We start from the raw sequence: 25,416 nt of genomic DNA on the forward strand, positions 1-25,416 counted from the left end.
GCAAGTGCAACAAACACTCACGGGTAACAAAATAGTCTAAATAAGGTAATTCCACTTCATTTTCTACTTCTTCTTACAATAAAGTGCAGAGACCTCAAAGGAGTATTATTGCATTCACCGAAATACCACTTCATTCTTGTGAACAAGAATCTCTTCCTATTCCTTCTCTCCAATCTTGCAAAGAGAAAAATATTCCGAAAGAATAAGAGCTGCAGAAAGGTTCTCTCATGATGATATGTATGTAGCCATAATAGGGAGAAAGATCCATGGAATGAGACCCACAACCCAGACACGTCATCAAGCACTATTTGGCACACACCTGAAGCCACTGTCAAACCTGTCGTTATGGAACGACAAATTTCTCATACATTCTTGACTTCACTATGTTCTGCTTGTGGCTGTAATGATTGGGCTGGTAACCTGTGCTACACCTGCAGTTACATCTCATACATCAGGTTAAACTTGTCCGCCTGACTTTATCTTGTACGAAGCAAAACGACACATATGTTATGAAGGCCTGTTTGTGTTTGTCTGTCCGCATCTGTATATTTTCGCTTTTAAAAATGGTTTTCTGTGCAACCGCTTGTGTCCGATCGCTGCAAAACCTTAAACATAGGAGTGACTCCTCATGGAGAATATTTTATTGATAGCACTGTGGGTGCTTCGTCTGCAGCCACCCAGCTGCTAGGTTGCATCATTTTCCATTTCCATTTTTCCTCGCTACAACAACAACAACAACAACATGCATTGTAAGGCCATTTTCCCTGCTAGAGCGGGGGTTAGCCTTGCGGTCCCCATGACAATCTTCTCCATTTTGCCCTATTTTCTGCATCTCCCCTTGTTAACCCCCTTGCCCGCATTTCTTCTTCCACCATCTTTAGCCAAGTCTTTCTCGGTCTTCCCCGTCCTCTACTTCCTTCTACATTCATTTCCATCACTCTTCTCAACCAGTCACTTTCATCCTTCCTCAACACATGACCAAACCATCTCAACCTGTTCCTCTTCACAGCATCAATCACAGGCTCTATTCCCATCATCTTTCGCAATTCATCATTTGTCTTCCTCTCTCTCAACGATACTCTGCACATCCACCGAACCATTCGCATTTCCACCCTTTCCAGCCTTCGTTGCTGCTCTACGTTCATTACCCATGTCTCACTCCCATAAATCACAACACTTCTCACACATGCAGTCCATTTTTTCCTCTCTATATCTAGTGATCTGGTACTCATTTTGCGGACCTCAGAAGGATGACAGGCTGAGTCAACCCCACCTGGCATTAATTCAACGGAATTCGAACTCAGCACCTTAGGATCCCAAGCCCACTGCCCTAATCATTCGGCCAACACCAGGTGATATTGATAGCACTGATGTGATAGGTCACATGGTATGGCAGCCATATTGGATTAATGGGAAAAAATTGGGCATCATTTTCTCTGAAATCACTCAACATGAAAGTGTTTTTAACTTTGCATAATGCCATCAACTCCCTATGAGATATACAGGGTGATAACGATGACGTATTCGCTGAAGTGGTATTCCAGCCATAATTGCTTCAATCGAAATCCTTATCCAAAAATTGTGAAACTTTATATATCTGGTCACGTGGTCTGGCAGCTATATTGGATTGAAAATCAAAACAGAAGAATAATCTTTTCCAGAACCGCCTAACAGATCGATGTGAAACTTCATACATATGATCAACTCGCTATGGGGTATATCATTTGAATTTATTTCAAATTCACCTTCGTTCACACAATAATCAAACTTTGCCTTTATATGGCTATTCGATCAATATTTATTGTCGTGTTTTTTATTCGTCTAACTTACGTAACAAGTTTAAAATAGTTAAATGCTAAGCTATAAATTCATCCAAATTTGGGCAGCAATCCATCCTCCACATGTTTTCCCTTGCTAGATAAGGTCAAGTTGAGCCTTTAAATCAACCCTCCTGCTTGCCAAGATGGCAAAGGATCTGTTTGTCTATCAAATGCAACTTGTTTCAATCTCTTTTCAGCCTTCCCATTGCTCCCAGATTTGTTTGTTTCGTGTGTTCTCCTCGTCAAGCCTGTCCCGACCAGCAACACAGGCGCGCTCCCAGCAATCATGTGCTGCTCACACCCAGATCAGAAACCAAACCCATTCTCATGTTTCCAATCTTTGCACAATTGATTAGAGTCCACAAAGTGCAATCACAAAAAGAAAAATCGCATTGTGTAGACTTTATTAATTACACAAGCACAGATGGAATACGAATACGGTTGGATTCCAGACAGCAAAAAGTAGATGAAATGATTTGAGAGCATTGCTTTGTGATTATGTGGACATAAAGTGACATTTTGTGTATGTTTTATGATCCAAGTTGTGATTTTGTTTATTCCTTCTACACAACTTAAAATAAAGGAAGCACAAAAAACAATTATTACATTTTCTTTCCCTTTCCTCCAAATATATATATATATTGAAAAAAAACCCTTGACTTTCACTGTGCACACACTAAAAAAAACAAAAAAACATTTTATTCTCTGTTCAGTTTATACTTCGCTTAAAATAGATAAATAGTTATTGAGCCATTCCTTTTCTTTCTTTACTTCGTAGTCACCACCCAAGCTCCATAGCAGCACTGAATCCATGAGGCAGAGCGAGAGCCCTGTCACTTGGTGTCGGGCATCTGGCTTGGCCTCTTCTCTCGATTCCGAGCCCTGTGGTTCCTGCGACTGGTGTACAAACGATTTCTTGCTTTGACTTTCTTCGTCTTCGATTTCTTACGCCTGCCTTTTTGTTTTCTTCCACCTGAAAGGCAAAGTTCATGTTAATTTGGCATGCCAGCCATTATGGCGCACACAAGGGGCTTCGATGACCCAAAGCAAGCACCGAATGAAATACTGTTGCACAATAATTATGAAAATCTCATAGAAGAAGAGCACAGCAGAGGGTGAGATCAACCAACTAGTAGCAATGTGAAGGGCAATGTTCAGACAAGGAAACGTCGTTAAGTATAGAAAAGGTCGTGGGGGGGGGGGGGGTGTTGGGGGGGTTGGGTGAAGAACAAGCTCAAAGTGGGGATAAGAACAGAAAATAATATAAGGTATGGAGGACTAGAAGAGAGGACCAGTAGATATTGGACTGGAGAATATGACTAGATGATTCGATTACAGAAAAACACTCGGGAAGAGGAGAAGAGGGAGGATATAGAGGATTGTGAAGCCACTTGTGAAAAACTAAAAGCAGACCCTTCCTGTCCTGAGACGCATTTCAGCACAAGGGTCTTGAATTCCATCACCTTAAGGGGTAAAAATTTGTGCTTTTGACAGTGGAAGCTCATGGGAAGGATCCACCCAAAGTGTACGAATGTATTGGACACTGTCACGTGCTGTAAATGGGCAAGACGTGACTTGGCTCTAAGGAATATTCCAATCTCTGGAGGCCACTTTGGATACATGGTCAGCCAAAGACATGGGGTGACATGGTAAGACCAAGGATTGCTGCACCTCTACTCAAGTTGATGACATCAGTACGAGTAAATTGAAGGTTTTTGTCGAGAGATGGGCAACACGAGTATACAACACCAATCGGTATTGAGTATGAATTTCCAGGTTGTTGACCATGCAGTGAGTAAATTTCTCTTCTCTTGATACATGCTGTGATGAAGGTAAAAAGTAAAAAAAGGGGATTTCATTGAAGTTAAAACATTAAAAGGAAAACACAAATGGGTCATTTCTGTGCCTGGTACAGCATTTGATGTTTTCTATTTGTGATTAGTTAGAGAATGGGTAACCTCAGAGGATTTACTTCAAGCACAAGCTTGCTGCTCATTTTCAATCGTTTGCTCTTCTTTCGTCCTGTCTGTGCGATCTCCTCTTTGTGTTTATCGCATCTCAATCTTCCCTATAATTCCTCAAAACAGACAATCACTGACTGCAAACAAATAGTCTCCCATATCCACCCAAGGTCTTTTCTATTCTCACTGATCTTGTCTGATTGCTCGTGTCATATCATATCCACCAGTTCGTCACCACTCCACTGCTTGTATGAAACTTTCTATCTTCTGCAATTTCCTTTTCCCATGAGCCTCGACAAGTGGATGCAAAAATATTAATATGCACAGACTTGAAGATTCTCATTACAAAGTAAATCCAATGTGAACTTTCTCCTAGAACAATTGGAGCCAGGTCAAAAGGACAGAGCCCTTGATATGGAGCAGACGCTATTCATGACGACATAATCAAATCACCAATGATGGACCATACTCGAGAAAAGCCCCCTCGTTAAAAAGCACTTCCTGATCGCACCACTTCAATGCCAGTCTAAAAATGGATTGCTGGAATCTTGAGGGAGAGGGGTGCGGAAGGAGTGGAGGCGGAAAACAGCGATGAGTCGCATCGCGGAGAACTGGCCTTAAAGGGACAAAGCCTCATCAACCATTCACTGATTTCCCAAAGTTTAGGAGGTCATTCATTTCCAGCATCTTGATAAATAGGACAAAAGGTAACACTGTGAAAGAAACATTCCTTTAAAAGTAAGGTGTGCTGCAAGGTAGTTCATCGATACCGTGAAATGGGGTGAATAGGGACACAAACTGAAAAAAAGTTCGGAACCTTTTTTCGCTAAAAATTGATAACAAGTCTGATTTGTTGATATTTGGGTTGAAAGTGTTCTCTTGTTTTTTTAAAAAAGCAACTTATAGTCCCTATTAACCACATATATGGGTTAAATAGGAATAAATAGGATTTTTATGGCTGTCCCTATTCACCCCGTTTTACGGGTGAATAGGGACAGTCACTAATACCAAAAAATAATAATCAAGAAACAATCCTGAGTTTCCAACTTATTGCTAAATTGATAGCTCAGATGGATGCACATAATATGCACCCATAATATGAACCATGGTGCCAATGAAAAAAAATATGGGATAAAAAGTTTCTCCAAACTGTCCCTATTTCTTGATTATTATTTTTTTGAATTAGTGAGTGTCCCTATTCACCCATAAAACGGGGTGAATAGGGACAGCCATAAAAATCCTATTTATTCCTATTTAACCCATATATGGGGTTAATAGGGACTATAAGTTGCTTTTAAAAAAAAACAAGAGAACGCTTTCAACCCAAATATCAACAAATCAGTATGGTTGTCAATTTTCAGCGAAAAAAGTTTCCGAACTTTTTTCAGTTTGTGTCCCTATTCACCTTGCTGTCCCTATTCACCCCATTTTATGGTACAACTGCTCTTTAGTTCAATGATTCCCATTTCACTCCCTCCTGTGTTTTGTCACTAAACATGAAGTGCCATGCAGTGGTCACTTCGAAACATCATGCATTAGCTTTTAAGGGGCTTTAAGTGGGCCTTGTGGAATCCTTATCTTGCCGCCGGTGTTGCTTCCCTCTGGACTACGAACAGCAGCCAAATTAGTCTCCATGATTGTGTGGTCGCCATTTGTATGATGTGACACATATCAGGGAACAACTGTCCACTGCGCCCTGCTATTTATCTGGGCCAAATCCAGAACTGTTGCTAATAAGCATCCAATTAAGTAACTAAAAATAGTTTCCACAGATTTTGTTTACATTTACTCTTGTTTTTGTCTCTGGAACTGGAACATGTTTCAACAACAGCAAAAAGAGCAAATAACTTCTAGTTTTGTGCAGCAAATAATCGCCTGGTGGAACGTACACTGCCAGGCCAAGATTTGCGGCCATTGCCTCGACAAAGATCCTGCCATCATAACACACACCGGTCTTCAACAGCTGACGGATGGGTATGTATCCCTCAAGAGTGTACAATTCACATCTATCAATATGTCTGATGTAATGGGTGGTATAACATCACAAAATAATTTATTTTTCAAAAAGATCTTCTGGGCAATTCCACGGTTACTCACATTACAATACATCACATTAATGCATCTACATATATATATATGTATATATATATATATATATATATATATATATATATATATATATATATATATATATATATATATAAATAATGTGAGTAACCGTGGAATTGCACTTCTGTTTCAATCTGAGAGATTTGAGGTTCACGAGGCATTCATTCAGGTCGGTGCTGGGTGTCCCTTTTGGGAAAGGTGGGCAAGTTACCCTCACAGTACAATCTCCTCCATCCTGGTCTAACCCGAGAGTACACCACGGCAATGATGGGCCAAATGGCCACATTTCCTTGTTTTGAGGTCAGTTTCTTGATTTTCAGATGTACAAACACATACACATTCAGAGTATTGCCTTGCATGGGTGGGATGATGGCGAAAAGCCCATGACTTGACCCTGGGTACCCTATCCATAGGCAAAATTTGGTGTAAAATTGGTCAGACCATTTTTTTTCTATTATTTTTACACCAACACACATGCATACAGAGAATTTCCTTGTTTGGGAGAAGTTGGTGGATTTTTGTACCCTTGACCTAAACCTGGGTACCCCCAGCACATGTGCAAATCTGGTGGAGATTGGGCCAACCGTTTTTAGCTCACCTGAAACATAGTTCAGGTGAGGTATTAGCATCGCGTGGTGTCCATCAGTCAGTCAATCAGTCTGTAAACACTCGGATCTTCTTCTCTGAAACTACACACACAATTTCGATGAAACTTGACCACAACCCTGATCACCCGTGATGCTGAAACCAATAGTCAGGCCTATTTTCACCAAACTTTGTAGAACTGCTGAGGACCAAGGCCTCCCGATGCCTGGCAAATCCCATCAAGAAAATCCACATTAAGTACGTACCGGTAGTTCAAATGAATGGTCGAATGTCATGAAGATTACAGGGTCGTTACTTTTGACTTCTCAAAAATGATTCACCCGATTTAGATGTAACTTGGTAAAATCATGTGTACATGGTACTTTCACAAGTTTGTTCAAACCATCGGCCAATTTACATATTTTGTGGGTCATCTACGCCTACCAGTGGGCAGGTGAGCCCAGGGGCATTGCCCCAACTTTTCCCTATGATTTTCAGATGTACACACTCAGTCACACATGCACGGTACATGCAGAGTATCGAGGGGAGACGGGATGGGGCTGGGGTTTTGGAGAAAGGATTTGGGAGAGGGAATTGTTTTGTGCCCTTGGCCTAAACCTGTGTACCGTGAAATGGGGTGAATAGAAATAATAATCAATCAAGAATAAAAAAATAATAATCAAGAAACAATCCTGAGTTTCCAACTTATTGCTAAATTGATAGCTCAGATGGATGCACATAATATGCACCCATAACATAAACCACGGTGCCAATGAAAAAAAATATGGGATAAAAAGTTTCTCCAAACTGTCCCGATTTCTTGATTATCTTCTTCCTCGCCCAGCTCCGACGTGAGCAGTGTCGATATTGATTAGCGTTGGGAACGCTGAGTTTGTTATTTTTTTGTATTAGTGACTGTCCCTATTCATCCGTAAAACGGGGTGAATTGGAACAGCCATAAAAATCCTATTTATTCCTATTTAACCCATATATGGGGTTAATAGGGACTATAAGTTGCTTTTTCAAAAAACAAGAGAACACTTTTAACCCAAATATCAACAAATCAGTATGGTTATCAATTTTCAGCGAAAAAAGTTTCCGAACTTTTTTTCAGTTTGTGTCCCTGTTCACCTTGCTGTCCCTATTCCCCCCATTTCCACGGTACCCTTAGCGTGTATGCATAATCTAATGAAGATTCCGGACGAGGTTTATTTTTATTTAAATATGTCTGGTAATTATTTATTTATTTATACGTATGTGTACTTGAATATATAAACTGTCATCAATCAATTAAGGGTTCATATCATATGTGAAATCCTGTTTCAAGGTATACCGCTCTTGTATCAAGGCAGCGAGTGGTAAGAGATACCGAACCGGATATTACGTCAGGAAGCTGTGGCCAGGTGCGGCTGCAAGCGGCCATGGAGAATTCACCGCTCGATGGTTGAGAAATCCGTTGCCTTCCACAATAGCTAATGGACAAGTTTGTGAAGGTATCGTTTTCTTTACTTCCTGACAGGTATGTTACAGTTCCAGTGTTTATGCTCATGCACAACAGGACTTAGTTTGATGTTTGGTGTAATTATTTATTTCCTACCGAGCCGGCCGGTGCAGTCAACATAGGTATGCACGAAATGGATCGACTGTTGTGCTTCAGTGATGAGGTAACAAAAGTTATTAATATATATATTCTCCAATTATGACGTCACAGGGAGATTGTTTCCTGATTAATTACAAGTACCCGACTGCAAAGCCGCAATGAGCCGGCGAAGCCAAAGCCTCTTGCGGCCTTGCCACTACTTTACCCATCACTATGGCATCAGTAGGTTAGGTAGTTGGTAGTAGGTAGGTGTAGTAGGTACTGTACCTAGTTCAAAATGACATCATTTGCATTCTGGATGAGATTAAAATTTATAAAATTTACTTCTTGATTAATTTGGTGAATTCCCTCTCAACTTCGGATATTTCCGGCCGTGAAAAACTATCCCCTACGGCCGCGAGATTTCTAAAAAATAATTCTTCGTCAATTTTAGAATATTTGACGCCGTTTTCAGCCTCCGAAACGCGGTTATAAGCTTTTTTGAAGTATTTTTTCAAATGCTCAAATCTCATTGGTTCCGGTTTTTGGTGACGATTTTCGTTGAAGATAACCAGGGCCCATGTGGGCCCGGGGAACGAGGTTGGTCTTAAAGTATTTTAATTACAAATTAGAGGTGCATAAGATTTTGAATAAAAAAAAGACGAGTAAAACAAACTCCTATTGAACTTTTTCGCAATTTTTTATGCATACTTCTGCATCCGGAAGATGGCGGCCTCCATGGAGCGATTTGGTGCGTCAAAGCTTCGAAATTCTCAAAGGATTCAGCAAAATCTGGCTTTTCAACATAATACGTACACGTTCATTCACAACACCGGCTTCGCCGGCTATAAATTATTCAGTCAGTGATAGAACACCGGATCAGCAGGTGTTGATGTGTCCCCTGGATTGATATGGTGCTTTTCAGGGCACATACAGGTGTGTTCATTGCTGATTCTTCGTAATAGTACCTGTTAGGAGTATTGAAAGCAACTATTTCCTTGTAAATTGGTGTTTGGGGTGATCTTAATTGCCCTTCAATGGATGTTTTATCCCTGATCGGTACCAATTGTGATGTTGAATTGTTCTTTATAGTTTACATTCATGTCGTTTACATTCAGGAACGCATCTCCAATGTAAGTCGGGTCTAATAGGACAGATAATTATATTAACTCCCATGTCTTCTACATCCAATAAAAGCTACACAAGGTGAGCCCATTACCATTTCAAACCCAACCTGGGTTCCATTACAGCTGCAGACATTCCCAGGTAGTACATACGTGAGAATCCCAATGCTATACACCCCTCTCAGTCGCTGGACCTGTTTCATCATTTGTTGACAAATCAACACTGACGGCAAAGACAAACGTGCACAACAGAGGCTCCCAAGCCGATACCACGAGCAATGCCAATAACAGTGAACATATAGATGACAAGAAACCAATAGGGTTGGAAAGGTAATGCATTAAGTGAGAGCTGATTGGTTATTCCCTCCAATTATTATGGGTGAGAGACGTGATTGGGTCTTGTTATTTAAATATACAGTACCTTCAGAAAGTATTCAAAACTATTAACCTTTTTCACATTTTGTTGTATTCCAGCCTGAATTAAAAATGGATGAAATCGAGATTTTTTTTGTCACTGATCAACACATAATACCCCATAATGTCAAAGTGGAATTTAAAAAAAAGAAAGAATCTATTACAAAATAATTAAAAATGAAAAGTTTAAATGTCTTGAGTAAATGAGTATTCAAACCCTTTGCTATGCCAGTCCAAATTGAGCTCAGGTGCATCCAATTTCCTTTGATCATCCTCGATATGTCTCTACAACTTGTTTGGAGTCCACCTGTGGCCAATGCAATTGATTGGACATGATTTAGAAAGAAACACATCTTTCCATAAACGTTCCTTCAGTTGACGATGCACGTCAGAACAGAAACTGTACCATGAAGTCCAAGGAACTGTCTGTAGAACTCCGAGATAGAATTGTGAGGAGGAATAGATCCGGGGAAGAGTATAAAACAATTTCTGGAGTGTTGAAAATTCCCAAGACCACGGTGAATTCCATCATTAGGAAATGGAAAGAATATGGAACTATCCAAACTACTCCTAGAATTGGCCGTCCGACAAAACTGAGCATCCGGGCAAGAAGGAACCTGATCAGGAAGGTGACCAAGAACCCAATGACCACTCTAACAGAACTACAGAGTTCCTTGGCTGAGATGGGAGAACCTTCCAGAAGGACAACAGTTGCTGCAGCACTTCGCTTTATGGGAGAGTGGCCAGACAGAAGCCACTCATGAGAAAAAGACACATGACCGCACACCTGGAGTTTGCAAAAATGCACGTGAAAGGCTCTAAGCTCATACAACAACAGGCATTTTAAAAGCCATTTTCCCTGCTAGAGCCGGGGTTAGCCTTGCGGTCCCCATGACAATCTTTTCCATCTTGCCCTATTTTCTGCATCTCCCCTTGTTAACCCCCTTGCCCGCATTTCTTCTTCGACCATCTTTAGCCAAGTCTTTCTCGGTCTTCCCCGTCCTCTACTTCATTCTACATTCATTTCCATCACTCTTCTCAACCAGTCACATTCATACTTCCTCAACACATGACCAAACCATCTCAACCTGTTCCTCTTCACAGCATCAATCACAGGCTCTATTCCCATCATCTTTAGCAATTCATCATTTGTCTTCCTCTCTCTCAACGATACTCCGCACATCCACCGAACCATTCCCATTTCCACCCTTTCCAGCCTACGTTGCTGCTCTACGTTCATTACCCATGTCTCGCTCCCATAAATCATAACACTTTTCACACATGCAGCATACCATACACCTTTCCCTTCAGCTTCAACGACACTCCCCTCCTCGTCAGCACGCCACTCAGTTCCCGAAACTTCTTCCATGCACATCTCGCTCTAGCAACCGTTGCCGAGTCTGATCCACCTTCTCCATTTTTTTTTTTGTATACAGAGTCGAGGCTCGTGAAAGAGCTAACATTTATCAAACAAACAAGCAAACAAAGTATATAAAAAGGGGAGCGGTCGACAAGATGGGGAGAGAAGGGGAGGAAGCACACAAACACAACATTTGAGAGCAGGGACATCGGGAGATGTGTGGGAGGGAGAGGGCCTGGGGGGAGGCAGGATAGGTATAAACGCAAGGACACCAAGGACTTCCAGGAAAGAAGTCAAAAGTCACCTCAAAAAAGTGGATTTGGGGTGAAATTAGCGGGGGTAGAAAAGATCAAGGTTTTGGATTGGGGAAGATAAGAGATGGTGGTGAACAGCCGTTTTAAAGACCTGGAGGGAGGAGTGGGATTGAAGAGAGTGAGGGAGTTTGTTCTAGAGGCGGGAGAAAAGAGGAATGAAGGAGTGAGGGTGAGCAGAGAGTCTTGATTTTGGCAGTTTAACCGTAACAGGGTTTCAGGCAGATCTTGTGCGACCTGTAGGAATATTTGGGGGACAGAGCCCAGAGAGAGCTGGGGGAGCAAGGCCGGAGAGGAGTCGGTAGAAGATGGAAAGACCACCAACCTGCCTGCGGTGAGTAAGTGAAAGGCCCTTGGAGATAGCGTCATCGCGGGAGATTCCAATGATTCTGAACGCTTTGGTTTCAACAGCGTGAAGACGAGCTAGGTGTGAGGCAGGAGCACCAGCCCAGAGGGGAGAGCAGTACTCCATTGAGCTGTGGATGAAAGCCTTGTATGTGGTGAGGAGCTCAGGTGTGCCAAGGAAGGACTTCGCACGATGGAGGATGCCCAGTCGGCGACTGGCTTTGGAGGCCAGCTTGGAAATGTGGTTTTCCCAGGAAAGATCATGGCAGATAGTGAGACCCAAAAGCTTGAGTGACAGAACTTCTTGGAGAGGATTATTCAGAAAGTGGATGGGAGGGTTGTCCAGTCGGTCTTTTCGGAGAGATATCGTAAGAGTGTGAGATTTGTCAGGATTGAAAGACATGTTCCACTTGTTTGCCCAGTCTGTGATTTTGTCCAGGTCTGCAGAGAGTGGGGAGGCTGCAGACTGCCGATCTGAGGGATGAGGAATGGAGCGGCAGAGAGTGGAGTCATCAGCAAAGAGATGGAGAGGATTTTCAAGAGAGTCAGAGAGATCATTACCGGCCTATACAGCTCTAAGTTCATGAGGGGAAAATATTCTGTGGTCAGATGAGACGAAAATTGAACTCTTTGGCCTGAATGTAAAGCGCTATGTCTGGCAGAAACCTAGCACTGCTCATCACCTATCGAAGATCATCCTACTGTGAAGCATGGTGGTGGCAGCATCGTGTTATTGAGGTGCTTTTCAGCGGGACGGGCTGGGATATTTGTAAGGATAGCGGGAACAATGAATGGAGCCAAATACAGGCAAATTCTTCAGGATAACATGCTTCAGAGTGCAAAAGAACTGAGACTAGGTGCGGCAAACATTTATGTTCCAAAGGACAATTGCCCCAAACGTATGTAAGCAAGTTAAACAAGCATGCAGGCAAAACCGGTCTGAAAAAACAAATTCCACTTTGACATTGTGTATATCACTAACAATTTTTTTTAAATTTAATCCATTTCAAATTCAGGCTGCAATACAACAAAATGTGAAAAGTAAAGGGGTGTGAATACTTTCTGAAGGCACTGTACATATATACATCCACATATCCAGATAAGGAAAAGGATCACCACCCAAAAGAGAAGAAGACAGTATAATGAAATATTTTTCAGTTTATTTTGAAGCAGGTTTGAAATATTTTTCATGAAGACCAGAAAAGGCACAAGAAGAAGAGGAAAAATAAAAGAGGGCGAGGAAGTAGTTTCAATAACTTTTCATTACCTTGTCCAGGACAGAACCTTTCTTCAAGTCTGCAGCGCTGCCATTGCTGAGCTTCTGGACACAATGGAGTCTCCGTTGTAGTCACCTGACTCACGATCCTTCCACGTTTCTGTTTCCCCCACTTAAAGCCACATGTTTGTCCTTTCTGCTTGCACGTGGACCATTCGCCCCATGGACTCAGCATACAGGGAAAAACTGCAGCACAGTCATGGGGACAGGTGTGGTTAAAATCTCATTGGGAAGTGGAGCTGCTAATGAGAAAACACAAACACAAAGAGTGGACCTCCTAATAAGAAATGGAGGAAAGCACAAATATATATATACAGTCACGTGAAAAAGTAAGTACACCCCATGTAAAGTTTTGACTTTTTCATCATATTTCAACATACAGCTATTTGATCTTCATTTCAACAATATTGATAGATAAAGGTGATATAATATAACAAATATCATGAAACATTTACATTTTGTAGTCCATTGTATAATTTAAATAAACATAAATGCAAATTTTGCATGTGGAAAAAGTAAGTACACCCCTACATTTACCACTACTTCAAATACCTAAAATTAGAATCAGGTGCACCAGCTCATTTGCAAATGAATAGAACATCGTTAGAGAGGATCTTGGAGGAACCTGTCTTATTTAAACTTCAGACATTTAGTTTGGTTTGCTCTTTGTTGTTGAAGTGTGCGGCGTCACTATGCCTAGATCAAAAGAGCTCTCTGAGGCCTTCAGAAATAAGGTTATAGATGCCTACGAGTCTGGGAAGGGATTTAAAAAGAACTCCAAGCAATTTGAAATCAATCATTCGACTGTCTGGAAGATCATCTACAAGTGGAGAAGATTCCAAACAACTGCCAACTTGTTCAGGCCAGGTCGTCCCAGTAAGTTCAGCCGAGAGCAGACCGCAAGATGCTGAAAGAAGTCTGTAAGAACCCCAGAATGTCACCACGGGACCTACAGGTAAGCTCTTGCCACTGTTGATGTCAAAGTGCACGAGTCTACCATTAGAAAGAGCCTGCACAAATTTGATCTACATGGGAGGTGTGCCAGGAGGAAACCTTTGCTGTCCAGAAAGAACATCAGGGCAAGACTAAAGTTTGCCAATGAACGCCTAGGCAAAGACCAGCACTTCTGGAACAATGTACTCTGGACAGATGAGTCAAAGGTAGAGCTATTTGGCCACAGTACCAGAAGACATGTTTGGCGAAAACCAAAGACAGCATTTGACCACAAGAACCTGATACCAACTGTAAAGCATGGTGGTGGAAATATTATGGTTTGGGGCAACTTTGCTGCATCAGGGCCTGTGAAACTCACCATCATCGAATCCACTATTAATTCTTCATTGTACCAGAGGGTGCTTGAGGATAATGTGAGGCCATCTGTTGGAGAGTTGAAGCTCAACCGAAGGTGGACCTTGGAACATGACAATGACCCTAAGCCTAAACATACCAGTAAATCCACCAAGGAATGGCTGAAAAGAAAGAAATGGATGGTTCTGGAATGGCCAAGTCAAAGCCCGGATCTAAATCCCATCGAGATGTTGTGGGGGGATTTGAAACGAGCTGTGCATGCAAGAAACCCCTCAAACTTCGCACAGCTGAAAGAATTCTGCATGGAGGAGTGGGCAAAAATTGCTCCCAGTCGATGTCAGAGACTGGTAGATAGTTATAAGAAACGCCTACTTGAGGTTGTTTCTGCCAAAGGGGGCAATACCACCTATTAGAGCCAAGGGTGTACTTACTTTTTCCACATGCGAAATTTGCATTTATGTTTATTTAAATTATACAATGGACTACAAAATGTAAATGTTTCATGATATTTGTTATATTATATCACCTTTATCTTTCAATATTGTTGAAATGAAGATCAAATAGCTGTATGTTGAAATATGTTGAAAAAGTCAAAACTTTACATGGGGTGTACTTACGTTTTCACGTGACTGTGTGTATGTATATATATATAATATATATATATATACATATATACATATATACATATATACAAATTATATACATATATATACATATATTATATATACATATATTATATATATATACATATATACATATATACATATATATATACATATATATATAATATATACATATACAAAATCTTAACAACAATATTACCTGAAACGAAAAATATTCTACAAGTAAATAATCAACAACAAAGGCGGAAGGAAGTGACGGATCCGTATTACTTATATATATATATATTACTTATATACAGACTGTCGGTAGGGGACATGTATTGCAGTGCAATACTCAGAATGCTTGTTTTATGTGCATTACAGTGCATGAAGAGATGACGGGAAACATTATGTTCTGGAAACAATGTTTCCCAGATGAAATTGTCTATCTTGCAAGAAGGGGGAACATTCATTCTGGGGGAGACCAAATACTGATGGTGTGAGCAAAATAAACTCCTTAGAAGTGATTTGTTTCACATACGTGCCATCTTGACTTGGTCGTACTGGCAGATGAGTCCCGAATACATAAGGACAATAAATTAAATATAGCTTTGTCAAAGTCAATAAATTTACATTGGCAGGAGTACTCCATACCATGTTATGCACATGGTGTATAATTGGCTTGCGTGCAGACGAGCAAGCATTGTAGGACTATGACACGATAGAATACCAGCATGCCAAGAGTATGCTGCCACAGTTGGCACAAACAAGCAGTCAGCAAATGGCTCTGGGGATTTGTCATTCAGCCACATGACACAGAACTGTGCAATATTTTTGGGCGAATACAAACTTTGAAGCTATTAACCCTGAGAACATTTATGAAAAAAATGAAATAAATCGGCACCTGTATATTTTCTGGACATCAGGATTATACCATTCTGAAAGAAATTGGGAAACTTTAGTCTCTTCAAATAATTCAATATCCAAACCTGACATCATTTTGGAGCTTCATTTAACAACGTGAACGTTGCTTTATCACTCACGTAGTTTACTTTTCAATTATCCATCATTTTATTGCTTTTGGTCATAGGTGACACTGTCTTCCAGACAATACTAAAAATTACTGTTCCAAAAAACACTGAAAATGGTGGACCTTCTCATTAAGCCCCTGTGGTTACTGTGGTGAGAATTCATTGGGCAGTTGTTTGGTAGAGAGTTGTATTATTTTGATTTTGTGAGGATCCAAGCAGTATGTATGATACATGTCCAAGTCAAGATTTTGGTTGACCTGAAATGCAACATTCTCAGCATGATTTGCTTTTCTCGGATCACAATCGTGACAAGATATTCCAGGACATTCTGTAAATGGTATATCCTGCAGTCTTGGAATGCCAGTGTGACAGGAGATGAATCGTGACTTAAGATAGTGTTGAGATAATAAAACATGTCTGTTTGAGATGAAGTCAAAATTATTTCATTTCACGACTTGTATTTCATCACAGTTTTAGAGCAAGCTTCATCAATGGTGAATATATATATATATATATATATATATATATATATATATATATATATATATATATATATATATATAGTGATTGATGTATATGTATATGTTTATATATATGTATATATACAGTATATGTATATGTATATACAGTGATTTTGGCTAACCTGAAGATTTCAACATTGGAAACTCATAGATTGTGATATCATTGAGGGTCAGGAAAATGCCCTCAGATTGGAAGATGAGCATGTAGAATCGTACTGATATAATCATAAGACTTTAAACAAACAAAGAAAAAAATGGTGAAGGTTGTGAAGTTTTAATCGAAATTGTTTCTGTAGTTTTACCAAAACTTTTTTGTGGAGCACATCATCTCTATGTTTACGAAAAACAAAATGAAGCCTTCAAAGAAAAGAACACCTTCCCAACAGTCAAACATGGAGGAGGTTCAGTGATGTTTTGGGGTTGCTGTGCTACCTCTGGCACCGGGTGCCTTGAATGTGTGCACGGCATCATGAAATCAGGAGATTACCAAGGCCTTTTGGAGCGCAATGTTCAACCCAGTGTCAGAAAGCTGGGTCTCAGTCAATGGCCATGGCTCTTGTAGCAGGACAATGACCCAAAACACTTCAAAAAGCACCCTGGAATGGTTCAAGACAAAACGCTGGACTGTTCTGAAGTGGCCAGCAATGAGTCCAGATCTAAGTCCCATTGAACACCTGTGGGGAGATCTGAAAACAGCAGTTGGGAGAAGGCACCCTTCAAATCTGGGAGAACTGGAGCAGTTTGCTCAAGAAGAGTGGGCCAGACTTCCAGTAAAGAGATGTAGGAAGCTCATTCATGGCTAAAGGAAGGGCTTCACTGCCGTTATTTTGTCCAAAGGCTGTGCAACCAAATATTAAGTCTCGGGTGTCAATCATATTGTCAATGCCATTTCTTTTTATTTTCTGATTTAAAAGGATCTATTAAGTTCTGAATCAAAAACAAAGGTTCTGTAAGATTAACAATGAAATAAAGAATTGTGGAGACTGAATACTTTTGTCAAGTTAAACTTATTTTTAGAGACGATTGCGAATGATTTGAAAAAAGTGCAGGGGTGCCAATATTTTTGGCCAACGACTGTATTTAGTTGTGTTTTAGTGTTTATTTAGAAGAACTGTATATACACATTTACTGTCTTCACTCAGGTTGGATGGAGTTAGGTTAGGACTGGAAATTTCTGCCCAGGAATTGATCTTCAATTCAAAACATTATGCCAATGGGAAAATCGTTTTCCCTTTACATTTTTAAATTGTACATTCAGTTTTCTAGGAACACATCTTGAGCTTAAATCGAGGAGTCCTGTACTTGGAAAAAAGATTACGCCATTTTATGGCATCTCGACCAATCAAATGTGCCACACATGCTCTCCGCATTGGGGAATATCTAGATTCATTAAAAAATCATGACTTAGGAATTATAGGTTGTGCTTGGAAAAGCAAAATTCCTGAACGAGTTTCCCATCAACACAATGTGCACCTGTTGAAGCCTTAACCTTGATTATGACCGTAATATAGCCTGATGTGCTGAGGCAAGTGAGAAAATTCAATGCAGATATTTCACAGAACCACAAAGACTGCTGAAGATCTCCATTAATTCTGTATGACTTGAAAAGGAATTCAGACGATGAAAGCTCCTGGAAAGCTCGAGATGCTCGATTTGTTCCTTGAAAGCAGAGCTGCAGAGAACAAGCCTTCTTATTATCAACAATATGACGTCTAGGATGAACTGCTATCCCTAGTACCATTGATTTGATATCAATTTGATAGAAGACATTGATAGCTGATTTGAACTTAAGTGTCATATTCAAATGGCAACCGCTAATGTTAAAAAGATAGAGATGGACATAGAGTCACTGAAAAATGAAGACTACCTTTGTTGCACACCTTATATACAGGAAGCACAAGCTTGAAGAACACACGTTGGCAAGCAGAAGGCTTACAACAGCTGTTAGTGTTTCCCCCTGTGGAAGAAACTGTCTCCAATCAGTTTGTCTGTTGGAGCGCTTCGTTAGAGGAATGTCGTGCATGCGCACGATCAAATGATTCGATTCTGTTGTGTATAAGAAATGATTGGGAGACTGAGATTCTTCCACACCCCCTCTCTGTACTGTTCCTTTTGTCTTGCTGTGTCCTGATCCATTCAGTGTTCCTGCTCTTCCACAAGCCTCGACTCTGTATTCAAAAAGTAACATAAAAGGACATACAGAATAGCAATCAGGAGGACACATATGAGAGCAAGTAGGAAGTTCACAGCGCACATGTGAAAGCAGGCAGGACATAACTATTATGTTATAAATAAAGTTTGTTGTTATAAGAATGAATGGCAAGAAGAAAACTGAACAAAGATATTTTAAATAGCATTTAAACCAATGACTTTGCCTAGTTCTGACACCAAAAGCAAATCGAGCGAGTCATTTTGGCAGACTCCTTTCTGTGCTTTTTACCACATGCCAACCATTATCCTATTTTAGCTTTGACATCTAACTGGGGTGAAGTTTCCCACACTGCCAATTTTAAAATTGGAAACAAAATACAATAACAAGCATGAAAAAAGTTACAAGACACAATTATCCAACAAAGCAAAGTTGCCCGACAACCTTGTCCATGGCCTCTTGGAGTATGAATTTTAGTTCCTACAAATATAATATTTTAAATTTTACTGAACAAGGGCTGACAGTATAGCCTAGAGGTTATAAGCACTCGCCTTTGAGCTGTCTTTCACAGCCATAATTATTCCCACCATCTTGTGGGGTCAGCCGGGGAAAATTTGGCCCAAGACTTTCAGGAACTAGCTGGCCCAGCTTGATGTTCAACTAAGTTGTTTCGAGCAGGAATTGAGATTTTGGCCTGGGTTCTGGCTATAGCTTGCCTATTCTTCTTGGTTTTAATCTCGACCAAGCTGATAACTGGAATTCTGGTGTTCTGCAGGCAGGGTGAGGCATCGGTGTGTGTGCCGTCCTATTAATCTGGGCTGTCCAGTCTTACCCGCATTAGATGGTGAACGTTAAATATCCCGTATTGTCCTACGTGAAGAGTATACACAATTATTGATAGAGTGGAAATCCTCAGGGTAAAGCGCAGTGTGTTAGCTGGTTTATAGAAACCAAATCAGTTCAACGTTGCTCCAGAACCAGCTATGGAAGGCAGCCATGAGTGGCAGAAAAGATTTGTGGAGAGAGACTGGGTAGCATCCTTCAGATGAATGGGGAGGCCAATCAAGCACAAGTGGTGAGGATGTTTAACACGTTTGTGAGTCATTGGAACATGGTCCCCATAAGTGCGTTCAGACTGCCACCAGGGAGCTGCAGCCACCCCACTCAATGGTACATAAAGTGCTGCACACACGACCGGGGCTGTACACATACAAGGTTCAGCTGGTGCCAGACAACTGCAGCAATGCATGGCGCTTGCGGTGGACATTTTGGAATGCTTAAACAAAACATGATTTCATACAAATTGTGCTCTTCTCAGATGCGTTAACTTTCCACGTTTAAGTGAAGGTTAACAGACATAGCGTCAGGATTTGGTGCTCTCTATGAGGTCCAATAATTTGTGGGTGACACCCCAATGGTTAACATGTAATGCAACCAAAGGCTTGCATGTCAACCAACCTGTATTTCCCTAATTTTAGATGCTTTTTCCGGTTAAAAAAATATGGCATTTTCAAAAATATATAGAGTACAGGCAAAATAAAATAATATGGGCAAAACAAAAAAAAATCAATCAAGAATAAGTTTTCCATCGTCAATTAATGCGTAATCAGCCATTTAATAGAGCTCACACACACAGACAGACACACGTGCACACACACACAAGGACATACTGACGAGACACATTTCTAACAGCCACTGAGCTTGGGGGAAGTACCGTCACTACCGTCACTTACCGGGATATTTCGGGTACCAAATACATCATAACAATGGTGTCGCTTTTTTCACCGTACTCAGTGGGCATTTCCTCAAGAGGAATTTACTCCTCCCCATGGATGCCAACCTAAGGAGATTGTCCGTGCTCTACCTTTACAAGCAAAGAAGCAGCACGTACCATTTTAGGGTCTTTGGTATGACTTGAACCGGCCCAAACTGTATGGGTGTTTTTTAGGAGACATCTCCCTACTGGAGCCAACATTGACTCATCCACCCCTTGCCAGGTGTTGTTTTTAGTCCTGGCACGGTGTCATGGTCTCCTCCCCACTAACAAAGCCAGTGAGGGGTGTCGGTTTGTCGCCGTCAACCCGACCATGCAGCAGGTAGCACTGGATTACATGTTACCAGTGGCAATCCCAAAAGACTGACCTGACTGAATGTACTTCCGCTCTTTCGTCTCAATTAATTCAGTCGTAAGACAAATGGCTGCGTGCGTGAAGGGTCACAGACAAGAGACACAAGATGTTTCATACTAACCTGGTAATGGCAGTGACTGCATGCAATCATGCCATTTCCAGATGCAAGAAAAAAAACAACTGTGACAGGTAAACAGACTGTCACTATAGAAATCGAAGACTGCCCGGATGTTGTAGGCTCATTCGAACTTCGCCAGATGGCAAAGAGTACACCTTTTGTGTGCCGTGTAACAGAAGCATAAAAGTGATGACCTGAAAATTCAGTTCAATACTGCAGGTCACAAGGAATGTGTGACCAAAAGCAAACAGTTTGCCTACTTTGGACGTTCATTTTCAAAGGAAACAATGTGAGCTAATCGAGGCAGATGTGATAAAGATGTGATGTAGAGGTAGATGCGAATATAATTTGCTAGTGACAATTGTCGATCGTTTTATCCAGCTAGCTCGTCAAAGAATTGCTCGCCAACAGCCAAATTTTTGCAAAATTCGCATATAGGAAGAAAATGATATCCAAATAACAGAAGGCAGTCTAGCTAAGGCCTACACAGAGCCAATTGTTAAAGATGCAAGACAGACTCTTTCTCATTGAGGAATGACGAGAGCAATGACACAAACACAGAAAATAGCTGGGTATTCTTGTTCGAGTTTTTGAAGTGATGAAAGACACAAAAATGAGAATCGTCGAAATGCCAAAATTGATGGTGGAATAGCAGAGGAATTTTGAAAAAGTGATCAAATCAACTTTAAGGTATGTACTTTATGAACTCCATTAAGTTTAATGTCATAGGTCTATATTCTATAGCAATTGATTTTGATTAATACAATATTTTTATTTTTTTATTTTTGATGATGAATGATGCCTTTTTTGAACTCGCGTATAATATTCCATAAATTATAATGTTACGGCCGCTGGATTCAGACCACCGATGGACTGCCAGGCATGGAGGGGATGAGAGGTCACCGTGTCCGTTCGTAATTTGCTGCCCGTTTGGTGCTTTAAAAACCATGCGCTGATCCATGCGCAGAAGCTGCCTTTCCCAATTTGGCCGAGCGATGCCGAAAGGCAGTTTGGTTTTAACGAATTGAAACTTATCACACCACTTCAAAATTTCCCACGTACGGGTTTATGTCCAGAATTAACTAACGCGCGACAGAGCCGCCGTTCCCTCAGTGACCACAAAACAGGTTCTCATTAACAAAGGATTTATTCAGAAGAAAGAAATTGAAGCAGGGGAGAAGAGCAAAGAACACAACCGGTAAAACAAACGGAAACAAAATCTTACTATAATTCACCAAATGTCCGCCTATCCGTTCGAAGGTACCGGAAAAACGGTCAACCGATCACAACGATATTTTGGGTGGGTATTCCTGGGACCCATGGGAGTAAAATAGGCTATTGAAGGAGCTGGGGCTCCCACGTCGATCGGAAGAATGGACGCGACAAAAAGCTGGAATTCATCCGAGTTGCTTTAATCAAACCAAACACTCAGGCACTCTGAAAAGCCCGTTTATCGGGCAGCAATATATATACATATTATCCCGGAGCGTTTGCCCAGGAAAGGCGAGAGGGGGCGTGGCCCAGCGTCCCGACCGAGGCCTGGCAAGTTGAGCGCGGGCCTGCCCGGGCGTCCTGGACGAGCCCGGCATGGTGATCGCTCCGCGTCCTTGATAGGTGCAAGGCGATTGTGAAAACCCAGCGGTAGCCGCTACACACGTCCCCCCAGAATCGACTTGCACCGGCAGGGTCAATTTGAGGGGGGTCCTGATGACCCGGCCGAAGCGACCCCTGGCGGGTCGTGGGAGGGGGTCCGGTGTGGTGGTGGGCGGTCGAGTGGGGGGCACCGTGGACGGGGGGCGGCCTCGCCGCGGCGGAAGGGCCACCCGTGGTGGGTGGTCGACGTCCACGTGCGCCGGCTTGAGGCGGTCCACCGCAATCCGGTCCGACCTGCCGCCGATGTCGATGACGAACGACTTGTCGTCCCGTCGCAGCACCCGGAAGGGCCCGTCGTACGGCGGCCGGAGTGGCCCCCGATGTGCGTCGTGACGCACAAAAACATACTCCGCTGTGCGAAGTGCTGGGGGGACGTAGGACTGGGGGTCACCGTGGTGGGATGTTGGCACGGGGGCAAACCGTCGGGCGGCCTCCTGGAGGTCCGAGCGCTGGTGAGCTGCGGACCAGGGACTGGTAGCGTCGGGCACGAATTCGCCCGGGACGCGTAGCGCCTGGCCATAGACAAGCTCAGCGGTGGATGCCTGGAGGTCCTCCTTGGGGGCCGTGCGGAGGCCCAAAAGGACCCACGGCAGCCGGTCGGCCCAACCGCCGTCTTGAAGGCCGGCCATGAGCGCGGCCTTCATGGAGCGGTGGAATCGCTCGCACAACCCGTTTGCTTGGGGGTGGTAGGCCATAGTACGGTGGAGCTTGACCCCCAGGTTGCGGGCGACCGCGCCCCACAGCTCGGAGGTGAACTGTGGTCCGCGGTCTGACGAGATGTCCGCCGGTGCGCCGAAGCGGGCGACCCAGGTGGCGATGAAAGCCTGCGCCACGTCGGCGGTGGTGGTGGAGACGAGGGGAACGGCCTCCGGCCACCTGGTGGTCCTGTCCACCATGGTGAGCAGGTGTGTGAACCCCCGTGACGGGGGGAGGGGGCCCACCAGATCCACGTTGACGTGGTCGAAACGTCGTTCGGGCACGGTGAAAGGTGCCAGTGGGGCCTGGGTGTGTCGGTGGATCTTGGCCCGTTGGCAGGCCGTGCAGGTGCTGGTCCAATCGCGGACGTCCCGACGAAGGCCGTGCCAGACGAATCGCGCCGACACCAGCTTCTGGGAAGCTTTCCGGCCCGGGTGGGAAAGGCCGTGGAGGGAGGCGAAGATGCGGCGTTGCCAGGTGACGGGCACGATGGGGCGAGGCTGGCCTTGGGAGACGTCGCAGAGCAGGACAGTGTCCGCGAAGGGGATGTCGGCCAGGCGGAGGCCCGTGTCCGCCGCCCGGAGGGCTTGCACCGTGGTGTCGGTGGTTTAGTCCGCCGCCATAAGCGCAAAGTCCACGCCCAGGTGGACCGCGTTCGCGCTGGCCCGGGAAAGACAGTCGGCCACGGCGTTGTTTTTGCCGGCGACGTGCCGGATGTCCGTGGTAAACTCCGACACGGCGGAGAGGTGGCGCTGTTGGCGGGCCGACCACGGCTCCGTGACCTTGGCCATGGCGTAAACCAACGGCTTGTGGTCGACGAACGCCGTGAAAGGTCGGCCCTCCAGGAGGTGGCGGAAATGGCGGACGGCCAGGTGTAGACCGAGGAGCTCCCGGTCAAACGTGCTGTATTTGAGCTCGTTCGGCCGGAGCTGCCGACTGAAAAAAGCGAGTGGCTGCCAAACCCCGTTCACCCATTGCTCATGTACGGCGCCCACCGCGTAGTCGGAGGCATCCGTGGTGAGGGCGATGGGAGCGTTGAGCACCGGGTGAGCGAGCAGTGTTGCGTCGGCGAGGGCCCGCTTTGAGCATTGGAAGGCCGCATCCATTGCTGCGGACCAGGCGATGTCGTGCTTGGCCGGCTTGCCCCGGAGGGCTTCGTAGAGGGGCCGCATGAGTTGAGCAGCGAGGGGCACGAAGCGGTGATAAAAATTCACCATTCCCAGGAATTCCTGCAGGGCCTTTATGGTGCGGGGACGCGGGAACGTGGTGATGGCCTCGACCTTGGTTGGCAGCGGCACGGCCCCGTTCTTGGTGATGTGGTGGCCCAAAAAATCAACGGCCGTCGTGCCGAAGTGGCATTTGGCCGGGTTGACGATGAGGCCGTGCTCGCTGAGGCGCCCGAACAGTGTTCGGAGGTGGAGGAGGTGCTCGGCCCGGGACGTGCTGGCGACGAGGATGTCGTCCAGGTAAACGAAAAGGAACGGCAGGTCACGCAGCATGCCGTCCATCAAGCGCTGGAACGCCTGAGCCGCGTTCTTGAGACCAAACGGCATCCGCAAGAATTCGAATAAGCCGAACGGCGTGATGACTGCCGTTTTAGGGACGTCGGCCGCCCTGACAGGTACCTGGTGATATCCCCGTATGAGATCAATTTTCGAAAAAATGACCCGTCCCACCAGACGGGCGGAGAAGTCTTGGATATGCGGGATCGGGTACCTGTCGGGGGTGGTAGCGTCATTGAGACGGCGGTAGTCGCCACACGGGCGCCATCCACCCCCCGGCTTTGGCACGATGTGCAGTGGCGAGGCCCACGCGCTATCGGAGCGCCGCACGATGCCGAGGTGCACCAACGCATCGAATTCGGCCTTCGCCACGGCGAGCTTGGCTGGGTCGAGACGGCGGGCCCTGGCGTAGACCGGCGGGCCCGTGGTTGGTATGTGGTGCTCGATCCCATGCCGTACTGCGACGGCCGAAAACGTCGGCCACGTGAGGGCCGAGAACTCCATGAGCAGGCGAGCAAACTCGTTCGCCGCCGGGACGGCGCATGCCAGCTCGGTCGGCGCGGAGCTGCTCAATGTGCATACCAGGGAGCTGAAGGTTTCGGCGTTGATTAAACGACGCTGTTGGACGTCCACCAGCAGTCCGTGTGCGCAGAAGAAGTCGGCGCCTAGCAGAGCCATGGGCACGTTTGCAGTTACAAACGTCCAAGCAAAGCGTTGGCCACCGAAGCAGAGGGTGACGTTGTGCGGGCCAAAGGTGCGGATGGTCGATCCGTTGGCCGCAACCAAGGAGGGGCCGCAAACCGCGGATTGCCTGTCCTGGTCA

The 25,416-nt window shown here is 44.0% G+C and overlaps 1 protein-coding gene across 2 annotated transcripts in view; it reads right to left on the minus strand.

The window, feature by feature from the left end:
* Positions 1-2,207: 2,207 nt before the first annotated feature.
* The window catches only part of RSPO2 (R-spondin 2), a 109,354-nt gene continuing 86,145 nt past the window's right edge, over positions 2,208-25,416 (minus strand). For both annotated transcript variants that reach the window (XM_068097147.2, XM_078786822.1), the window contains 2 exons: positions 12,876-13,070; positions 2,208-2,793 (listed from right to left, as the gene is read on the minus strand). In XM_068097147.2, the coding sequence (XP_067953248.1) occupies positions 2,654-2,793; positions 12,876-13,070 (335 nt within the window). In that variant the 3' untranslated portion in view covers positions 2,208-2,653. The remainder of the gene's footprint in view (positions 2,794-12,875; positions 13,071-25,416) is intronic.

The sequence above is a fragment of the Myxine glutinosa genome, chromosome 11 (genome assembly GCF_964187855.1).
Source record: "Myxine glutinosa chromosome 11, kmMyxGlut1.1, whole genome shotgun sequence".
In the NCBI taxonomy this organism is placed as follows: domain Eukaryota; kingdom Metazoa; phylum Chordata; class Myxini; order Myxiniformes; family Myxinidae; genus Myxine; species Myxine glutinosa.